The 21976-nt window shown below is 33.4% G+C and overlaps 1 protein-coding gene across 1 annotated transcript in view; it reads left to right on the top strand.

Annotated features, from left to right (window-relative positions):
* Positions 1 to 21976, top strand: part of BRWD1 (bromodomain and WD repeat domain containing 1) — a 111782-nt gene that overhangs the window by 47146 nt on the left and 42660 nt on the right. Inside the window, exons 20-29 of the mRNA XM_045540682.1 lie at positions 534 to 627; positions 2418 to 2549; positions 8630 to 8724; positions 11611 to 11800; positions 13216 to 13341; positions 13446 to 13553; positions 16461 to 16585; positions 17257 to 17339; positions 20484 to 20595; positions 21153 to 21214. Of these exons, the coding sequence (XP_045396638.1) occupies positions 534 to 627; positions 2418 to 2549; positions 8630 to 8724; positions 11611 to 11800; positions 13216 to 13341; positions 13446 to 13553; positions 16461 to 16585; positions 17257 to 17339; positions 20484 to 20595; positions 21153 to 21214 (1127 nt within the window). The remainder of the gene's footprint in view (positions 1 to 533; positions 628 to 2417; positions 2550 to 8629; positions 8725 to 11610; positions 11801 to 13215; positions 13342 to 13445; positions 13554 to 16460; positions 16586 to 17256; positions 17340 to 20483; positions 20596 to 21152; positions 21215 to 21976) is intronic.

Below are 21976 nucleotides of genomic sequence, written 5' to 3'. Positions count from 1 at the left end.
CATGGTGGCAGGTCCCTTATTTCGAAATTGAGTACAGTAACATTATCTTTCTGTTGTTGTAACATGTGAGTGAAATATAGGTGATTAGAAAAACTAGTAACATTGTCATTCTTGTTTCCTATAAATTATAAAATATGTAATTTGACTAAGTTTAGAGAAGGTGGATTCTGTTCTTATTTTTTCTTTAGAGAAAAGAATTTTCTTGGAAAACATGGGGATGTTTTGAGAAGTTAATATGAGAGATCCTATTCAAATTGGTCCTAAGAGGGCCAATCAGAATACAAATAAATGAATGATTTTTGTCAAATATGAGGACCTAGTTGCCTCTGAGATTATTTATTTATATTCATATAAATATGTGAATTTTTTATATTTAATTTTTAACATTTTGCTTTATCTTTAGGAATTTTGTGTATTGATTTTAAGAGTATATAAACTTGTGATTCCTAGAATCATGATTAATTTTTATTCCTTATATCCTTTAGTTATCCATCAGTTCAGTAACTAATATAAATGGGTATTTAAATTTGTAGGAAGCTGGAAGACTTCCGTTTAGAGAAAGGTGAAGAGGAAAGAAATCTTTATATAATAGGAAGAAAAAGGAAAACTCTACAGCTCTCACAAAAGGTAACCTAAATTCTGTTTTCTTATTAAATTAGAAATTAAATTGAAATTTAGAATTTTCTTTCTGATTTACAAAAATATTAGTAACTTTCATCTGAATGAAGTAGAATATTTTTTGCTTAAGGTCTTCTGTTTTGGACTTAAAATAGGTAGACTTAAGGTTGTACAGTTGTTAGGAGGGAGTAGTTTGAAAACTTGAGAGAAGTTGCCTATTGCCTAACAGTGCTACTGAGTTCTTAATTTCAGTTACTATATTTTTTCGTTCTGAATTTTCATTTTTTTTGTTTCTGGCGGGGGAGGAGGGAAGTTTTCAGTTTTCTGCTAAAGTTCTCGTTTTTTTATTAATAATTACTTAAAAATTAGCTATAGTTATTTTGAAAACGGAGGTCTGGTAGTTTCATTTTTTTCAATGTCATGCTTCCCTGTGAACCATTTACCATTCATTGCCTGTTGATTTTTCTCATTTTAAAAATTTTTTTTGTTGTTTATTTTTTTGATTGAATGTTAAATGTTTTAAAAGAATTGAAGCACATAGGATGGCATTTCGTCTCCAGAGAAGATTTATATTTGCTTCTGGCAGGCTGCTAGGGCCACTCTGAAGCCTGCATTGCCTTATCCACCAAGAATGGGCATTAGTTCCTTGGATTACTGTTCTGTCTGTGGTTCACCTACAAGTCTAGGTTATAGCCCTTTAGGCTAACAGCTGAAGCCTGGGGGGATTCTCCTACACATAGACATCTGTGAATTGTAATTTTTGTTAGCCTAACTCATGAGTTGGTCTGTCATTTTTTGGTTACTTGATAAATTTTTTAGCTTCCTCTTCCAGGATGAAATTCTAGGGTTTTAAAAAAATTATCATCTTTTTCCTGACTTGGTCCTGTAATTCTTCTAGCCTTTTAAAGTGTATAGTGCCGTTTAACTGATTTGTTAAAAATATGTTTTGCCAGATTTTCTTGTTCATAGTGAAAGTGTTGACCCACCTGTGCTTACCTGTTATCATTCATGAAACTCATTAATGAGTTTTTGCTGAAACCAGTAATGATAAATTAAGGGAAGTTGAATTTCTTTTAACATCAGCCAGTGATAGATAGTGTTGAAATTCCAAAACAGACTAGTGTTCATCCAGCAGATGGCACTCATGAAAATTGATTTATGCATCATTTCAAGAACTGTGTGCTTTCATTGGGAATTTCACATATGACTTTGGTGTTTGGGGAATGGCCTGCCTTTTTAGAAAATTAAACTAATGTAGTTATTTGGCTTATTTTGAAAGATTTGCCTGTTTTAATAAAAATATGATGGAAGAAATACGAGCAGAACTGAAAAGTACTGACAACAACAGATTATCTAAAAATTTAAAACCCCAGAATAATTGTTTAATATTTGAAGATTATTTCTGATATTTCTCTATACCTCTATATGGATAGTGATATATTCCTGGAGATTGGTTACAACATCATATGAATACGTGTTTTTCACTTCTGAGATTTACATTTTCAAAGGGACATCCTTTTCAGGTTATTGTTATTTTCTCTCATTTCATAGTAAACCACCTTACACCATAGTTTGAAGAATGCTCATGTAATATGCCTCTTCACATGTCTTCTAAGGACCTTAAAAGTAAAAATACCAAGCTTGAATTAAAAGTATATGGCAAAAATTTCATTTATTCAAGGATATTTTCTTTTGAAACAAACCTTTATTTTTTTCCTTAAATCCTTTTGGAAACTTGATATAATGCCCATTTTGTTCTTATTTAGGTGTTGATTTTTATTTGTGTATTTATTTTTCAGTCGGATTCTGTGGTTTTGGTGTCACAGTCTAGACAGAGGACATGTAGGCGTAAATATCTAAATTATGGTAGAAGAAATCTTAGCCAGCATGAGTTATCTTCTGGAAATGAGTCTTCAAGCTCTGTAAGACATGTGAGTATACTACTTTAAAATGTATAAGATAATCTTAAACAAATTGTCTAATTCCTTTTTTTGCACATACTGCAAATTTATGTGAAAATACAGTATTATAGAGATTAAGATAAAATTTCATATTTTGTTTTTTTAAACAACCTTTAAATAATTTTGTTGACATATTCACACACATTTGTGTACAATCCAATGGTTTGACAGATTGAGCATCCTAAATCTGAAATTTGAAATGTTTCAAAATCTTAAACTTTTTCAATGCAGACAATGAAAGTCAAATGAAATTCTCATTTGGAGCATTTCAGATTTTGGATTTTCAGATTTGAGATGCTAAACTGATGAGTGTAAATGCAAATATTACAAAATCTGAAAAAAAAAATTCTGAAATCCAAAACGTTTCCAGTCTCAAGCGTTTCGTAAAAGGGATTCTCAGCCTATAGTATGTTGATAAGAGTTGTGTCATTGTCACCACTATTCAATTTCAGAACATTTTCTTCACCTCTAAAAGAAATGGAATACCTACTTGTAGTCATTCACTGTTTTCTGTCTTCCCTAGCCCCTTGCAATTACTTAATATACTTTCTGTCTGCATTTGCTTGTTCTGGACCTTCATGTGAATGGGATCAAACTTTATGATTTTGTGACTGGCTTCTTTTACATAGCCTAATGTTTTCAGGTTTAATCCATGTATAGCATGTATCAGTACTTCATTCTTTTATTACCCATTAATACTCCCTTGTATGGATGTACCACATTTTGTTTATATTTATCCATTTATAAGTTGATGAACATTTATGTTGCTTCCACTTTTTGGCTACTATGAATAATGGTGCTTGTCAACATTTATATACAGATTTTTGTTTGGACATATGTTTTCATTTCTTTTGGGCATATACCCAGGAGACAATTTGCTGGGTCATATACATGAAATGCATTATTTTAATCAATTTTAGGTGTATAACTCATTGGTGTTAATAGCATTCACAATATTGTGCAGCTGTCACCACTATATAGTTCTAGAACTTTTCATCATTCCCGACAGAAAGTCCATACTCTTCCCCTAGTCCCTGCTAACCTCTCTTCTACTTTCTGTCTCAATTTGTCAATTCTAAGTTCCTCATATAAGTGGAATTATCCAATATTTGTCCTTTTATCTTTGGCTTATTTCACAGTATAGTTTATGTCTTTTATCTTAGTGAATTTTTGAGTTAATTTTATCATTTCCCTGAGGTTTTTCAGGTGATACTCTTATTCATATATATAGTTTTACTATTTCTCTTATAATTTTTATATCTCTAATTGATATCGCTTATCTAATTGTATTAATACTTCCATTATAATGTTGAATAACAGTGGATATAGTGGACCATACTTCTGTTGTTCATAGAGATGTCTCTACCATTTTCACAGTGAGATGCTTTAATATAGGTCTGTATATTTTATTCTAGGGAAATTTCAACTAATGCCTGTTTTCTTGAGTGCTGTTTTATAAAAATCAGGAATGATTGTCAATAGTTTTTTTTTAAGAAATCCTCAGTAGTATTAATCTTACGATTTTTCTTTTTGTATCTATTAATTGTAGTTTCAGTTAAGAAAGACCTTTCAAAAACTTCAGAAAAATATAATAGTCCCTTCATATTCACAGTTTTGCTTTCCATGGTTTTGCTTTCTGTGGTTTCATTTATCCTTGGCCAGCTGCGTTCTAAAAATATTAAATGCCAAATTTCAGAAATAAACAATTAGTTTTAAGTTGTACACCATTCTTAGTAGCATGATGAAATCTCACACTGTCCCACTTTGTCCTGCCTGGGACAGGAGTCATCTGTTTAGTGTATTCATGCTGTATATGCTATCCCCATTTGTTAGCAGATTGACATCACAAGAAGAGTGAGTACAGTATAATGAGATATTTTGAGAAGGATGCCACATTCACGTAACTTTTATTATGACATAATTGTCCTATTTTTAAGTTATTGTTAATCTCTTACTGTGTGTAATTTACAAATTAAACTTTATCATAGCTTTGTATGTACAAGAAGAAAGATCATAAGTACATAGTTTTTTACTCTCCATGGTTTCAGTCTTGGGGGTCTTGAAATGTATCCCCAGTGGATAAGGGGGACTACTGTATTTAAACAAACATTGATAATGTAGAATATTAAATCCCCTTGAGCTTTTAAAATCATAATTTTGTGTTGTGGTAGATTATTTCTCCACCTACAGTGGTATGGATTTGTTCTCCAGTACTGTTGCAGAGATGGGGAGATGGGTGTGTGTTGGTTTCATTTTGGTTTAGAAAAAGCATGAGCTGTAGAGTTGGCTCTGATTTCTAATTCCAGTTCTTGCACTTAATTTCCTGTGACCTTAACCGTATTACTTGACATTTCTTAGCTTGGGTTTTGCTATATATGAAGAGGTAGTAGTGGGCAGATAGGGACTTGGGAAACAACACAAAACCCATAGGGAGGGTGGATCTAGGTTTTGTGGGGTTGGAATCTGTTATAATTTTAGAGACCTTCTTTAAGAAAAATAACTCAGAATTACAAACTTGCACCAGGCTTTGGTAGCAAGTTAAATTGAGAACCTCTGAAACTTGTTTTATTAGCTTCATGTTAACCCTGCCTCTGTAAAAGCGTTTTGAGAGTTAATTGAGATAATACAGGTAAAACATTTCATAGTCTGCTTAATTTCTAGGTAGTAGCTTTTAAGAAAGAGTTTTTTTATTAATGTGAGGTTGTTGTTTTTTTTTTTAAGTCCATTTTGAGAAGAAAAAGCAGGTTTCCGTTTAGTAGGTCTAGAGTGGTAAGCCTAGAAATCTGTATTCCTAGAGTGGCATTGATTCACATTTTGAGAAACATTTTAAAGGAATATGTTGACTTTGATTTTGCTTGTTGAAATGAAGTAAGCAAAGATAGCAATTTACTTGAGGTTTGGTGTATCAGTTTTTGATTTTTCATCATTGTGAATGAACCTAGTGTAAATGGTTTGTTACATAAGAAAAGTAGTTGTCTTAATTTGAAAGTAACTGCCTAGTATCTGTGACCAGAACTTAAAGAAGACTCTAACTGTTAGGGTTGTAGGAATCAGGCAGTCTTGTTTCCCCTATGTTCCCGTTGAATTAAAAAAAAAGCCCAACACTTTATTTGAGCTATTTTAGATTTACATAAAAATTGCTCAGAAAGTAGAGTTACCATATACTCACTCTCCCCCTGCACACAGTTTCTCTTCTTACTAACGTCTTGACTTAGTGTGGTGCATTCATTCCTACTAATGAAACTAATGTTGATACATTATTATTAACTAAATTCCATACTTTACATTAGTGATCACTCTTTGTGTTATTTAGTTCTATGGGTTTGGACAAATGTGTGATGTTATGTATCTGCCGTAACAGTATCATGCACAATAGTTTCACTGCCCTAGAAATGCTCTGTGGTATAACTTACTCGTGCCTCCCCCTGAATCCCTACCAGCCATTAATCTTTTTACTGTCTTTATAGTTTTGGCTTTTCCTGCATGTCAGAATCGCATGGTATATCGACTGTCTACATTGAGTTTTTTTCACTTAGCAATATGTATTTAAAGTTCCTTCATGTCTTCTTTCTTTTTTTTTTGAGTCAGGATCTTGCCCTGTTGTTCAGGCTTGAGTGCAATAGGGTGATCATAGCTCACTGCAACGTCAAACTCCTGAGCTCAAGCAATCCTCCTGCCTCAGCCTCCTGAGTAGTTGGGACTACAAGCACACACCACCATGCCTGGCTAATTTTTCTATTTTTTGTAGAGATGGTGTCTCACTGTTCCCCAGGTTGATCTCAAGTGATCCTCCCACCTTGGCTTTTCAAAGTACTAGGATTATAGGCATGAGCCACTGTGCCCGGCCCTTCCATGTCTTTTTGTGGCTTGATAGCTTGTTTCTATTGCTCTATAATATTTTGTTGTATGGATACACCATAGTTTGTTTATCCATTCATCCATTGAAGGGCATCTTGATTGCTTCTGAGTTTTGATAATTGTGAATAAAACTGCTGTAAACGTTTGTGTACATAGGCTTTTTGAAAAAATTAATGAACTGTGATTTTCAGAGCAGTTTTAGGTTCATAGCAAAATTGAACTGACGGTACAGAGATTTCCTGTATGCCTTCTACCTCCACACATGCATAGTCTCCCCCGTTGTGAACATCCTGCACAGAGTGGCACATTTTTTGCAATCAATGAACTTACATTGACACATTACCCAGTATCCATAGTTTGTTAGGGGTTGTACATTTTGTGTGTTTGGACAAATGTATAATGACATGTATCCACCATTACCTTTATCATATAGGATAGTTTCATTGCCCTAAAAATCCTCTGTGCTCTGCATATTCATCCCTCTCTCACTCCAACCCCTGGCAATCACTTGTCTTTTTATCGTCTCCATAGTTTTGCTTTTTCTAGACTATTGTATAGTTGGAATCATATAGTATGTAATCTCCTCATATTGGCTTCTTTCATTTGGTAATATGCATTTAAGTCTCCTACATGCCTTCTCATGACTTGATAGTTCATTTATTTTTAGCACAGAAGAATAATCCATTGTCTGGATGTAGCATAGTTTATCAATTCATCTACTGAAGGACATGTTGGTTGCCTCCAAGTTTTGACAATTATGAATAAAGGTATAAACATCTGTGTGTAGGTTTTATGCAGACACAGTGTTTTCAGTTCATTCGAGTAAACATCAAGGACCGTGATTGCTGGATCACATGATAAGCTTATGTTTAGGTTTGTAAGTAGTTGCCAAACTGTCTTCCAAAGTGGCTGTACCATTTTGCGTTCCCATTAGTGGGGAGGAGGGTTCCTATGATCTACATCCTTGTCATTTCTTTCTAGCATCATCTATAGATTCAGTATAATCCCAATCAAGATTTCAGCAAATTAATTTTGTGCGTACTGACAAACTGATTTTTAAAGTTTATATGGAGAGGAAAAAGACTCAGTATAGCCAACACAAGGAGAATGAAGGACAATGAAGTTGAAAGACTGATACTACCTGGCATTAAAGCTTATTGTAAATTTGCAGTTTTCAAGGTGGTGGTATTGGTGAAAGAATAGACAAATAGATCAGTGAAACAACATCCAGAGCCCAGAAATCAACCAATAAAAATACAGTTAAATGATCTTTGGCAAAGGAGCAAAAACAACTCAGTGGACAAAGCATATTCTTTTCAGCAAGTAGTGTTGAAATAACTGGATAGTCACATTCAAAAAAATAAATCTAGACACCAGTGTTTTACAAAAACGAACTCAAAATGGATTGTAAACTTAATATAAATGTGAGATAGAAAAATTATAAAATTTCCAGAAGATAGCAATGGGTAAAATCTTTGTGTCTTTGGGTGTGGCAGTGACTTTTTAGATAAAAAAACCAAAAGCACAAACACAAAAGAAAAAAATCGATAATTTAGACTACACTGAAACTAAAAAGTGCTCTGGGAAAGATACTGTTAAGAAAATGAAAAGGAAATCCACAAGCTGGGAGAAAATATTTGTAAGCCTCTTATCTGATAAAGGACTTGTATTCTGTATATACAGAGAACTCTCAAAATTCAGCAGTGAGAAACCAACCAATTTAAAAATGGGCAAAAGAACTAACAGACACCTCACCAAAGAAGATTATACAGATGACAGATAATCATATGAAAAGATACTCAACCATCATATGCCATAGGAAACTGAAAATTAACCCAGCAGATAGCACTGCGCACACCTGTTAGACTAACAGTTTAAAATCCCAAACAGAGAACACTTACATTGACTTTTTACTAACTTCACTCAAGATGGCCTTATTATATCAGTTTCTTTGCTGATAGTGGTAATGTTAAATCTGGCAGATGTTTTCTTTTGTCTTATGCCTTGATAAGAAAAACGACATAGTGAAGTTTGCTTTTTGTTTTCAGTTTATGTAATTATATTTTTACTGATTGTTATACTTATTTCTTAGATGATTTAGTCTTATAATTGGGATGATTATGTGAAATTTTTTTTTGATATGTTACTTAACTTCAGAAATCAAAATTTTTTTCCTTTCTCACACAAATTAGGAAACTTCCTGTGATCAAAGTGAAGGTTCTTGTTCTTCTGAAGAAGATGAATGGAAAAGTGATAGAAAAAGTGAAAGTTACAGTGAAAGTTCAAGGTATCTGTTCTTAATTGTTTTGATCATATAGGATTTTAGTCATAGCCTTGGATGGAACCATACTTGCAAGAGTTTGCAAGTATGGAACGTATTAGCATTGAGCTTTTAATACACTTAAAAGGAGAAGAAAACTATATTAACAGCTGCTGCTATGGAAATATTTTGGGAATTTTTAGTTTAAGAATTTGACCCAGCAATGTTAAATATGCATACTAAAAATATCAATTTAGTCTTGAGCTACACTTGAAAAGAGTAGTATGCAAAGTGTATGTGGTAAAACCATCAGTATATTCATTATTATTGCATGTGTTACAGTTTTTTAGTTTTGGGATCCAAATTTCAACCTTTTTCTCATCTTAGTACATGCCACCTTCATCTTGGCATACGTTAAAGCTAAAAACCTGGACATATATCTCTTTTCTGTCTGCACAACCTATCCATAGCCATATCTAGGAAATTCTCCCTCCTAAATATTGCTCAAATTACCTTCTGTTTTCATTGATACCATCTTAGTCCAAACCACTGTCCCATACTCTCTGCGTCCTTTCTTGTCTTCTTTTACTTCATTATGATAAGGAGCTGAAGTTTTTTTTTTTCTTTTGTTTTCATTTTCTTTTTAAAAAAATTTTAATTGTGAAATACACATAACATAAAAATAACCATTTTCACGTGTGCAGTTGAGAAGTGTTAGGTACATCCACATTGTTGTGTAACCAATCTCCAGAACCTTGTTCATCTTCCAAAACTGGAATTCTACACCCATTCAATAATTTCTATTCCACCATTTGCCCAGCCCCTGGCAACCACTATTTTACTTTCATTGTCTGTATTCATTGTCTTTGCATTCAACTTTTCTTGAATTTTATTTATACAAAGCAGATGCTCTCATAATTTTATAAGCAGCTCTTTTTATATTAGGTCGTTAAATGTGAAATGTCTGATTTTTAATCACATGTTCAGTTTATTATATCTCAAACAAGAAGCAGGACAATTAAAGTATGTGCCTAAACTATCAATACAGTTTTGGCACCTTAATGGTAGTTTGCATATACCAGCAGTGAAGAAGCCTGGAGAGCAAGTGGCGATGAAGTCGTGAAAGGTGTTTTCCACAGCTTATGGAGAATTGAATATTTTTCCTTGCAAGAAGTGGTCCAAAGCCTAGAAGGAAGTGGTAGTCAGTTGGTGCAAGGTCTGATGAATACAGTGGATGAGAGTTGGAGAGTTTCCAAGTCCAGCTGCTGTAGTTTGAGCAGAGTTGTTTTTTGTGACATGTGGTCTTGCAAGAGGTTGCCCTGTCTGTGTTGACCAATCTCGGCTGCTTAATTGCAAGCATCCTCATCATTGCATCCAGTTGGTTGCAGTAGGCATCCACTGTAATCGACTGTCCAGGTTTCATGAAGTTGTATTGGAGAATACCAGCGTTGGACCACCAAACAGACACCATTAGGTTTTTTTGATGAATATTCAGTTTTGGTCTGTGTTTTGGCACTTCATCTTTAGCCATCCATTGTGCCGAATCCTTGTAATTGTCAAAAGGAATCCATTTTTCATCGCATGTAACAATACAGTATACAAATGGTTCACCTTTATGTCCTGACAGCAAAGAAAAGCAAGCTTTGAAATGGTATATCTTCTGATATTTTCTGACACTTGTTCAGTTCATGTAGTACCCATCCCTTGTTTCAAATGGTCTAATATTTTTCGAATAGTAACTTCAAACCTTGCTGCTAATTCATGTATAGGTTGAGAGGGATTCTCTTCCACTATAGCTTTTAGCTCATCATTATCCACCTTGGTCTCAGGTCACCCACATGGCTCATTTTCAAGATTAAAATCACCGGAATGGTACTTCTCACACCATTGACATACTGTGCGTTCATTAGCTGTTTGCACTGCATTGGTTCCACAACAGAACTCATATTTAAAAATAACACAAATTTTTGACTTGTCCATGGTTTCACAAAAATTGCTATAAAATAAAAATTTGAAAAATAATTACAAGCTAAAATGTGCTTTTGAAAGAATGAAGATGCACCTTCACAATAAAAAAAAACTCAAGAAGTGTCAAAGTGAAATATCAGAAATATCAACTGTCAAACTTAGCACTTAAGGAAATCAGACATTTCATACTTAATAACTTAATAATAAATACCTTTTAGAATTATTTTTTTGTGTTTGTGTTTTATAGAGACCGAGAGGTGTATGGTTAAAGTTGAGACAAGGATGGCCCCAGTAGAGACCTTTATCTTTCTGTTCTGTGTGTGTTGAAGCTAATAGTGGGCCAGGGGCTAGTTTTCCGTATCTAGTTTCCTCGTTAAGTCTGCTTTTGTTCCAGAGTGTGTCTAGGATTAGTCTCTTTCATGGAGTTGTATCATATCAGGAAGAGTCCGCCTTCTTGGGAAGAAACTGACCATTTATAGCTTTCTATTTCATGTGGTAACTCTTCCTTTGGGCTGCTCAGTGTATTCATTGATGGCTTGTGATTCTAGTTAAGATTCCTACTTTATACCTCCGTCTCTTCCAACAAGGTAGTGGTAGTGGGTCCTACTCTTAGGGTTTTGTATGATCTCTACTGTTGCTATAACTCGGTGCTTTGTTTTCTGAAAGGGGAGTTGTTAGTTGTCTTCCATCAGAACTCATCTGTAGTGTACTTAAAAATTTTTTTCAGGCTTACATCCTTTCCTAATGTCCAGTGTCAGTGAAGATTTCATTTTCTCTCGGTCTCTGTCATGATCTTCAGTCATTTAAATATTTTTTGGTAGTGAAGGCAGAATGTTCAGACCAAATCTTTCTGGGATCTTCGTTTCCCCTCAAGTTTGTATGATTGACTTGCTATTAGTGCTTATATTCTAGTTCCATACAACTTAAAGCATTCTCCTTTTCTAGTGACTCTTCATCTAGATATTCTGATTGGACAGCTGATGCAGGTATCAATTTGCAGCCTCCTTTACGAATGTCATGTCGTCGACGAGTTACTAGATTTTGTAGTAGTTCAGAAGATGAAATATCTACTGAGAATTTATCTCCTCCAAAAAGAAGACGAAAGAGGAAGAAAGAAAGTAAGCCTAAAAAAGAGGTAAGAAAAGTATGTTTTTTAAGAAACAAGTGTCTGTACTTTTATAGCGACATTGTTTTCCATATTTAGTAACTAGAAATCTTCTAGAAATTGGAACGTTTATTTCTTTATTAAAAATGTTTTGTCAGTAGGAGTCAAATGTAAAAAAAGTGAACTCATTTTTGGAAAAGCTACTTTATTATTAACACTTTTATTTCCGCTGTTCTAAGCTGTGTGCTCGACAGTTAACACCTTTCTAAATCTTAAAGGGAAAACTATTTTGCTCAGAATCTTGCCATAACTCTTATTTTCTCCAGTCAATTTTAACAACAAAAACAGACTTCAAGGCGTTTTAAGGTGCTTTCTTTCGGTTTTGTCTGTTGTGATGTTTACCATTTTCATTTTACATGTTCTGTCTTCATGATTGTAATATCATCCCTATTCCATCATTATTTGTACACTGTACATGTTCATTTCATGCAGGTAGTTATTTTTTTAAAGATGTCAAGTCTTTGTATTTGTTACTTATGTAACCTATGTATTCCCTGTATAACAAATCACCCTAAAGCTTAAGTGTTCATTAGAACAAATATTTATTATTAAATAATAATATTTCATATTTTGGTGGATCAGGAATTTGGGAGCTGATTAGTTGGGTAATTTTGGCTCATGTGGTTATAGTCATGTTGACTTGGGTTGCATTCATCTGACAGCTTGATGGAGTTGGATGGTATTCTTCCCAAGCTTATTGATGTGGCTTTTGGACTCAGTTCCTTGCCATATGGGCCTCTCCTTAGGGCTAGCTGCTTGAGTGTCCCTATGACTTTGCTCAGTGAATGATCTAGCAGAGTGGCAAGGGGTAAGTCATAATGTCTTTATGGCCTAGTCTTAAAGTGGCAGATTGTCTCATCTACTGTATTATATTTGGTCGAAGTGAGTCACTGAGTCCAGCCCACGCTTGAGAGGAGCAGACTTAACTTCCACTTCTTGAAGAGGAGAGAAGTAACAAAGAATTTGTGGCCATATTTTAAAATCACTAGTCTTAAAATTTCAAATCAAGAGGAAGCTTCTTGTGATGATTAGCCTGTGGCCAGACTTAGAGAGGAGTCTTGGCAGAACAGGCTGTGTGTGAAAGAGCTTGTAGGTTGGCTGTTAGCTCCCTACCATTTGATGTAAAATGGTATGAAGAATCTATTAGGAATTCAGGTGATGATGCTAAGAAAGTGCTAGGTAGATTTACAATTCTTTAAGAAGTGACATATTCCTATGTATTTTAAGGGAACAAATATTAAATGCATATGCTGTTTAAAAACTAATCATTAAATGGATGTACCAAATAATAGTCATTCTGAATGGTGAAGTTTCTTTTGTTTCTCAATCAAACGGTACGTACTGCCCCTTTCCAATCTAACAAACTGTTCTTTTCCCCTTGGCAGAATTTGCGGAGGATGACTCCAACAGAGCTTGCAAATGTGGAACATTTATATGAATTTCATCCTCCAGTTTGGATTACTGACACCACACTTCGAAAGTCTCCTTTTGTGCCTCAAATGGGTGATGAGGTGAAAATAATAAAATTTAGAAACATGTTTATGGAACACAAAGCAAAATTTATATTGCTCCTTAGCTTTCTTTTAATTTTTAAATGTGTACTTCCCTTTTGTAGGTAATATATTTTCGACAGGGTCATGAAGCTTATATTGAGGCCGTCAGAAGAAATAACATTTATGAACTGAACCCTAACAAGGAACCGTGGAGAAAAATGGATCTTAGGGTAGGATTGATGGTATTATTAAATCATTAAACATTAGCATACATATAGTTAAATTATTGATAAATCTATTTAAAAACCTACTGGAATCATATTTCATTAAAATAGAGTAGACTTGGAATGTTTCTAACACAAAGAAATGATAAGTACCTGAGGTGATGGATACCCCAATTACCCTGATTTGATTAATACATATTGTATGCCTGTGTCATCATCACATGTACCCTGTAAATATATACAACTATTATGTATCCATAATAATTTAAAATACTAAAAAAAATATTTCTGCTATAACCGAGCCTTAAGATTCAGTGGGGATGGCTTATTTGTCAATGAGCAGAATTTGTATGTTGCTGATTGGTAGGTAAAATGTTAAATATAACTATGTAGAGTCATGGGAAGGCAGCTTGGCAACATGTATTATTCATCTTAAAAATGTTTATGTATCCAGGACAAGTTTTCAAAAGAAGAAATAAAACTTAAAACAAAGGTTTAACCTCATGCATAATAAAATAAGGAAATAATTTTACCTTCCCAATACTTAACCAGTTTTATAATTTTGTTTTGTTTTAGTTCAAGAAAGAAAATGCCACATTTTAGCAAGTAGCAAGATTTTGGTTTGTTAACAGTTACTGAAAATGGAAATGGGGGTTGGTCCAAGTGCAGTGGTGTTTACAACTAATTGATCACAACCAGTTACAGATTCCTTTCTTTTCTGCTCCCACTGCTTCACTTGACCAGCCAATCAATCGATCGATCAATCAATCAATCAATTAATAAATAAATAATGCAGGTGGGGTGTGTCAGGCGGTCCTGGCTTTCTGTAGTGGGTATTTTGGTGATAGGAATTGAAACCAAAAAATATTTAGAACTTTTACATCTGTTATTTTACTTCTGGTAATTTAGGAAGTAAGCAGAAATACTTGTAAATGTGAGTATGGCAGGCAGTTCCATCTCACTGTTTATGAAAACAAAAATTGGGGGAAAAAAACCCAAATACTCACAGTAGTGAATGAATCCTATCATTGTGCATTAATACAATCTATTATGTAGAGCTGACTTTGTAATTGAGGCTGTTAAAATATTTATTGAATGAATGATGGATACATTTTCACAATGTAAGATGAAAAATGGGATGTGATGTTTGGGTTATGATAGCAAAATTTTAAAGACATTAGTAGTCAAGCAAAAGAAAAATACCAAAATACCAATGGTGATTACAAATGATTTTTATTTTCTTTATACTTTTAGTTTATACATTTTTGATACTTCTTAATAACTTAAATGTAAAGAACACTTTTAACAAAGATAGCTGTTCTTAACGCTTACATTCAACTTACTGGCTTTGCTTCTATGAATTTGGCTTAACATACACTTTAAGTTTTAGTTATGTCTGTTTCCACTTAACTGTGTACCTAGGTACAGTCAATTCTTGTTATACATAGATTCTGTATTTGTGAACCACCTACTTGCTGTAAGTTATTTGTAACCCCAAAATCAATACTTGGAGCTTTTTGGTTATTCAGGGACATGTACAGAGCAGCAGAAAATTTGATCTGCCTAATGAGCATGTTTTTAGTTGAGGTACAAGGTGACACTGTGCCTTCTTATTTCATCTCTCACACAGCGAACAAATGTCCTTTCTGTGGTCTATTTTGTGCCACATTTCCCATTTTTGTGCTTTTTGTTAGTGACCTTGCTGTTTAAAATGACCCTTAAGCATAGTCCTGAAGTGCTGTCTAGTGTTCCTAAGTGCAGAAAGAAAGGCTGTGTTGTGCCTTAGGGAGAACACATGTGTGTTAGAAAAGGTTAATTCTAGTATGAATTAGAGTGCTGTTGGATGTAAGTTCAATGGTTATCAATCAACAACATATATCTAATGAGATGCCTTTAAACAGAAACACACATAAAACTGGGAAGGGTGGAAAACCTGCAGCCTTAAGGTCATATGTGGCCTTCTAGGTCCTTAAGTGCAGCCTTTGACTGAATCCAAATTTTACGGAACAAATCTTTTCATTAAAAGCATGCAGCAGAGAAAGATGAAGCTTTTCTTGCCTCCTTTGCTGCTTAAAAAAGAACAATCTTGAAATCAGAAAGGCCGCAGGTTCCCCATCCCTGGATGGCGCTGATTGAGTATTCAGTGCTTTAGGAGACTTTGTAGAACATAACTACCGCAAACAGAATTGATTGTACTTACCACTTTGGTACATTATAATAATCACATATTCAGTGAATAAATGGATGAATAATCTATTGTATGCCTAGTATCAAGGAAACAGACATTAGGGGGCAGGTTGATTGTGGCAAATCCATTTGATGGATACTCTATCCATGTAGAGACTTTCTCCTTTTTGCTGTCCTATCCCTACTGCCTAGAGTAAGTCACAACCCATGGTAGAGTCTTAACAAATATTATTCGTTACTGAATGTATTTGGCAGAAGTTAAATACCAAGTTTTTGGGGATATTTATGAATAAGCAAAATGCTTAAACATTTTGATTGCACAGTATAAAATTATACAAATAGAAATTGTCTATATGAAGAGAAAGCCAGAAGGAAAACTTTTAGATTATTAATAGTGGTTGGTTGTCTTTAAATATTGAGCTGATTGGTGATTTTTTATTTTCGTTCTTAAATTTTTGTAGTATATTTTCTAAAGTGAATATACTGACTTTCTAAAGTGAGTATAATCCTTATATTAGAAATTGTACTAAATATGTCTTCCAAAAGATACAGAGATTAACTTTAGCAACAATGATTATAATTAATAGTAAGTTAAACTAGTCTGCTGGTTTGGAACCCCTAAAGTATGAGTTTGCTTAATTTAGCAATATGTGGAGAATTACAGTGTTGAGCAATTGCTGTGTTTTAATATTTTAACCATTTATTCTTCAAAAATGTCTGTTAAAGGATCAAGAATTGGTCAAAATAGTTGGAATACGATATGAGGTTGGGCCCCCTACACTCTGTTGCCTCAAATTAGCATTTATAGATCCAGCGACTGGAAAACTTATGGATAAATCTTTCTCTATTAGGTATGTATTACTTTTTTAGATGGAGTTTTTTTAAATTTAGATTTTCCATCTTGCTGATTTAATGATTGGCATGCCCTTCCCGTTTAGCTGCAGGGTAACTAGTAGAGCACTGTGGGCAGCCCAAGCGTGTGGGTCAAGCTTCTAATGGAGGAGAACCCCCCAGAAGTGAGAATAGGCATGTCACAGCAACAGTTAGGCATGGGCAGTCTGTTTTATAGAGTTTGGCATGCCACTTCCATGGATGGAGAATTCTGACTTGTAGGCAAAATTGTTTCTGCTTTTGTTTTTGAGAAAATTTTAGAATTAATAATTTGTTGCACTTGTGCTGTCTGATACGGTAGCCACTAGCCAGATGTGCCTATCGAGCACTTGAAATGTGGATAATTCAAATTGAGTGGGCTATAAATGTACAGACTGCACTTTGAAGACTTGGTATGAAGAAAAAAATAGATCTCATTAATCTGTATTGATTGCATATTGAAATAATATTTAGGATATATTAAGTTAAAATACACTATTGAAATATACTGGTTTCTTTTTACTTTTAGAAATATAGCTGGTTGAAAATTAAAAGTTACATATGTAATTCCTGTTGTGTTTCTTTTGGATAGTGTTGCTCTAGACTGTAACTACTATGTAGGGAATTTAATAATTTTTAAATTTTTGTTTAGATATCATGATATGCCAGATGTTATTGACTTTCTTGTATTGCGTCAATTTTATGATGAAGCAAGACAGAGGAATTGGCAGTCTTGTAAGTCCTTATTGAGTTTTATATAGCCTTAATCTCATATTTTATTGGTCTAAGTTTTTGTTTGTGGCACTCTTAATTATGTTTTATACAAACATGTAAATTCTGGAAAGAAATATTAAGTGACCTATAAATTATATTTTTTTTAGGGCTTGGTACTTAATTGATTCTAGGTAGACTTTCTAGCCAAGCAACTTTTCCTCTGTTCTTATGGTTTATGACGTTTGGAAAAGTTTATTTTCACTAACTGACTATAAGCTAGAGTAGACTCATTTTATTTCAGTCTTCCCTGTGCTAACTTAATTAATATTTAATGTAACACTGGTATAATTTATATAGTTATCCTGGGATCTAAAACGATCAGAAGGTTGATTTACCTACAAATAGGTAAATTTCAGATTTCACACTGATAATCTTCTGGTCTACCAAAATATTTTACCTTTGTTATCATAACAACCTAGACTTAGAAGACTTGAGGAAACTTTTTTTAAGAAATAAAAAAGTTCACACTTATCCTTTTTTATAACCATGTGATGTGTGGATGGACAGAAAATAAGAAATTACCTCAATGTAGGTACAAAATTACTTTAATGTGATTTTAAGGTGAGCTCACTTCTTCAGAGTCATGTAGGCCATTAATCTCAGGATATAATTGAATATAATTAGGTCAGGTAGTTCTAGGTAGCAACTATAGTACCTGTTTCACAGGTATACATATGTTCAGTGTGTAATGAATGCTATCTGGGGAGCTTGTGTTGCTTGACTTTAGTCATTTAGGATAGCTCAGTTCTTGGTCTCTTACTAGAAATATTAAGTTATACTCAGGCTGTGTCATCTGGTGTACACATTCATAAATGATGTTAAGACCTCATTAATCTTGCTAGTTACTGCTACCTTTTTCTATGGGTACTACAAATAAGTAAATTTTAGATAAATTCTCTGATCATCCTCATTTGAAATGAAAGATTGTCAGAGTGTGTGGCTGCTCTTTATAGACTCTCCTTAATGGTGATGTCTACACAAGTGACCAGGATGATTTTGGGACTAGAGGTACAAGAAATTTTTCATGAAGAAAAACATCTAGCAATAAAAATTAAAAAAAAAATGAAATACCTGGAATGTGTGAGAGTTAGTAAGTCATGTAGTCAAGTCTCAAAGAACATTAAAGCTTCCTGGCTATTAAAAATTTTCAACCCCCATAAGGTGTAAGATAGAGGCTCTCATATTTTAACAACGTGTCCATTTAAAATTTTTTTAGAAACTTAATTAGCTAAACTTCAGAGATGAGTCCCAGTTGCCCCATGTAATTTAATGGTTTCTGTTTTATTTTTGTGGTTGAGAAATTATCAGATCTTTTTATAATAAACTTTAATTCATCTTTACTTCTCCATAAAATCTTACTTTTTGGCCTTGAATTTGAGCAGTATGGCTAGAGGAAGTTGCCTGTTTCCATTTTTATAGTGGATTTTTATCCTACTCTTGATAGGCCATAGTAAGTTTATTTGACAAATCTTAATGGATTGCCAGGTGATCAGCTACCAAAAACCTAGACAAACCACTTTTATCATTAGAAAACTAATTTTTTAAGGCTCCTTTTTATTTAAATGTTGGTCTTATACTGAAGAAATTTATCTAAACTGAAATTATCTTCTAGTATTAGGTAAATTGGGAAGAAAAATAAAAAGTTACTTTTTCGTATCAAAGACTGGCTCTCTTCTAAACATGTTTTTGTATTAGGCTTCAAAATTGGAGCAGTTGAGTTTTAAAATTACGATAATTTATTATGATTACATTCAGTGTAATGTTTATGTAAATAAGCTTATTTGTATTAGAGAATTGGACAAAATCATGGTGTGAATTATCTCGAATTATAAGTTTCCAGCTCTAATATTCTCCTTAGAAAGATTTCTTTCAGGGGCTTATGGTTTCTAGTGATTTCGAAGTAAAGTATACATAAAAGTTATGTTAACATAAATTTGAAAATATATTAAGGCCCTCAAAACATGAAGGTCTAGTAGTTGTGGCATTGTTTTTTTTCAAACTTTTGAAGACTGCATTGTAAGCATATTTTATCTAATTAAGACTGTTCACTGGTATTTTATTGTATAAATATTCTTCGAGATAAATTCTAGCTTTAGTTTTGATTTATATTATCTCTGTAAAACTGTTAATCTACACCAGAGAATCATTAATGCTGGATAGGTGACTTTATTGTTTGCTTTGGTTGATTTTGGTTTGAAAATGATGGGATGGTTGGGAAGAAAGAGATACGGTTATTACAGCAGTCTATCTTTTTTTAATATATGTAAAACACAGATCAAATGCAGTTTTTTTCACCAGTTGAAGTGTTAGATACAGTTATAGAATACATTTAAGAATCTATATAACCTAAAACCACTGAAATTAGTTAAATTTTTCATTCCATATTTTTCTTGGTTTGTCTAGCAGCCCTTCTAAGATCTGCTTGCCTGTTTTTGTATTATGCCAAGATAGTGGGATATGTGGGTGTTTATTTAATCCTTTTAAATAGTATATATTGTTTTTGAGTGTTTGTTTAGACCTGATTTTTAATATGTGATCTTAAGAATTAGGACACTGTTTTATGTGGAGGTCTTTACGTAATAACAACTTTAAAAATAATTATAGATTAAAGTCTAATAGTTACTTTCATAATTTTGTTTTATTCTTCAGGTAATGTTATGTGTTTCATAAGTGTATGTATTTAATATATTTACTGGGCAAGTATATATTTATAGCACACATTGTTGTAAGTTACTTTTGAATTTTGTTAAACTTTGTTCTTCACGTTGTAAAATGTAATATGACTTATTTTAGAGCAGACTTTGGAATCCACTAAACAAGTCTAGTTATAACCCACTTTATCCTATGTTATTATGTTGTATGGCTATATACCTGTAGTAAATTGCTGAAAGTAACATTCTTTTTTATCGTTGAAGATTGCTGAAGTGTAGAAAGATGGCTTGTTTTAAGATAAAAATATACTTTGATTTCTTTTATTTTCTGTATCCCAAGTTGTAAAGCAATTTTTTTACTTCTGTTTTATCTGTATCATGGTATTTTGTACATTAAAAAATGTTAATAGATGTTAGGAAATAGATGCCTTAGACTTGATCATTTCTCTTGTAGGTGACAGATTCCGCTCTATTATTGATGATGCTTGGTGGTTTGGAACAGTGTTAAGTCAAGAGCCATATCAACCGCAGTATCCTGATAGTCATTTCCAGTGTTACATTGTTAGGTTTGTATACAGATGAAAACTAATCATCTGTAACTAACTCAGTGTGGCAGGCTGTTGTATGAATAAGTTTCAGGTTTCTAACAGACACTATTTTATCTGTCATTAAGTCATGCCAGTCTGATCTCTGAACAATGTTTCTTAGACATGCACCTGTTTGTTTCCTCTTCACTAGTACTCTCCTTGGTTGAGGTTCTCTCTGCTTCCCTGGCCCTGTTTCTGTAGCTTTCTAATATTTCCTTTAACTGATATTGTCAGCTGTAACTGTGGTGGCATTCAAGGCCTTCATACTTTGTCTTTGAGTTATTCTTTGCTTTGGGCACAGGTCACACAGGATTTCTGGTTTTGTTCTTAAACCTCTAATGCATTTTGACATTTTGCATTTAATATTGTGTCCTTCTTAAAAAATTTATTGTTAATATTTAAAATTTTATTGTTGCAATTAGGTTAATTTTCACATTTTGTATCTTTCTGTTTACTTTCATAATAGATATCTAGCTATTATCCACAATTTGTTTTTATGAAAGGCTAACGAAGGTTTTGTTTGTTTTTTTTAACAGATGGGATAATACTGAGATTGAAAAACTTAGCCCATGGGACATGGAACCAATTCCTGATAATGGTATATATTTGTTAAATAATGAAACAATTTTATGTTTATCTTTTTAATTTTTATTTTGCTAATGCACATAGAGCACATTTGTATTCTTTGATAAAAATATTCAAATTATTACAGCAACTGAACTTTTACTGAAAGTAGACAATAGCATTAAGTGTACTGGTTCTGTTAATTCTTGACCTCAAATTCTAGCTTGATTCTGGCTATATCTTAGTAACCTGCTATCTTTCCTCACGTAACCCTGCCTTAAACTCTTACTGACCTTTATGTAGCTGCCACTTCATTTTTCTCATTCTTACTCTGTTACCATTGTTATTCATTCAAGATCTAATTTGACTTCTATCTTCTGCTTTACCTCAACTTGTCTTACTATGGATTGTCTATTCTTTCCCTGTGAGAAATAGAAGACTATGTGACAGCCACCCCCTTCCTCTGGTGTTTGCTACCCCGTCGCTGTTACCTTCTGAAGGACCTGGTATTTAGCCTTAGCTCATTTCCTACAGTGATGTTAGTTTTTGCCTTCCTTTCTGCAGCCAAGTTTGAATAAGTCTCTTGCACCTTTCATTTAGCTTTATTGAATGTTCTACCAACTGAATTATTTTCCTCTTGCTAAATTTTTTGAAAAGGTGCTGTATATCTATCTCTTGCCTCCAGTTTTTCACTACTCAGCTTTCTTTTGTCATTGGTGTTTATTCAACTTATAAAACATAAAAACACTTCTTGTTCCACAACCCCACCATTTTGAGACACATGAAATTTTTCCTC

Source organism: Lemur catta, chromosome 1, assembly GCF_020740605.2.
Source record: "Lemur catta isolate mLemCat1 chromosome 1, mLemCat1.pri, whole genome shotgun sequence".
Classification (NCBI taxonomy): domain Eukaryota; kingdom Metazoa; phylum Chordata; class Mammalia; order Primates; family Lemuridae; genus Lemur; species Lemur catta.
The sequence above is the reverse complement of the archived record's forward strand: the minus strand, read 5'-3'. Positions and strand labels throughout refer to the sequence as shown.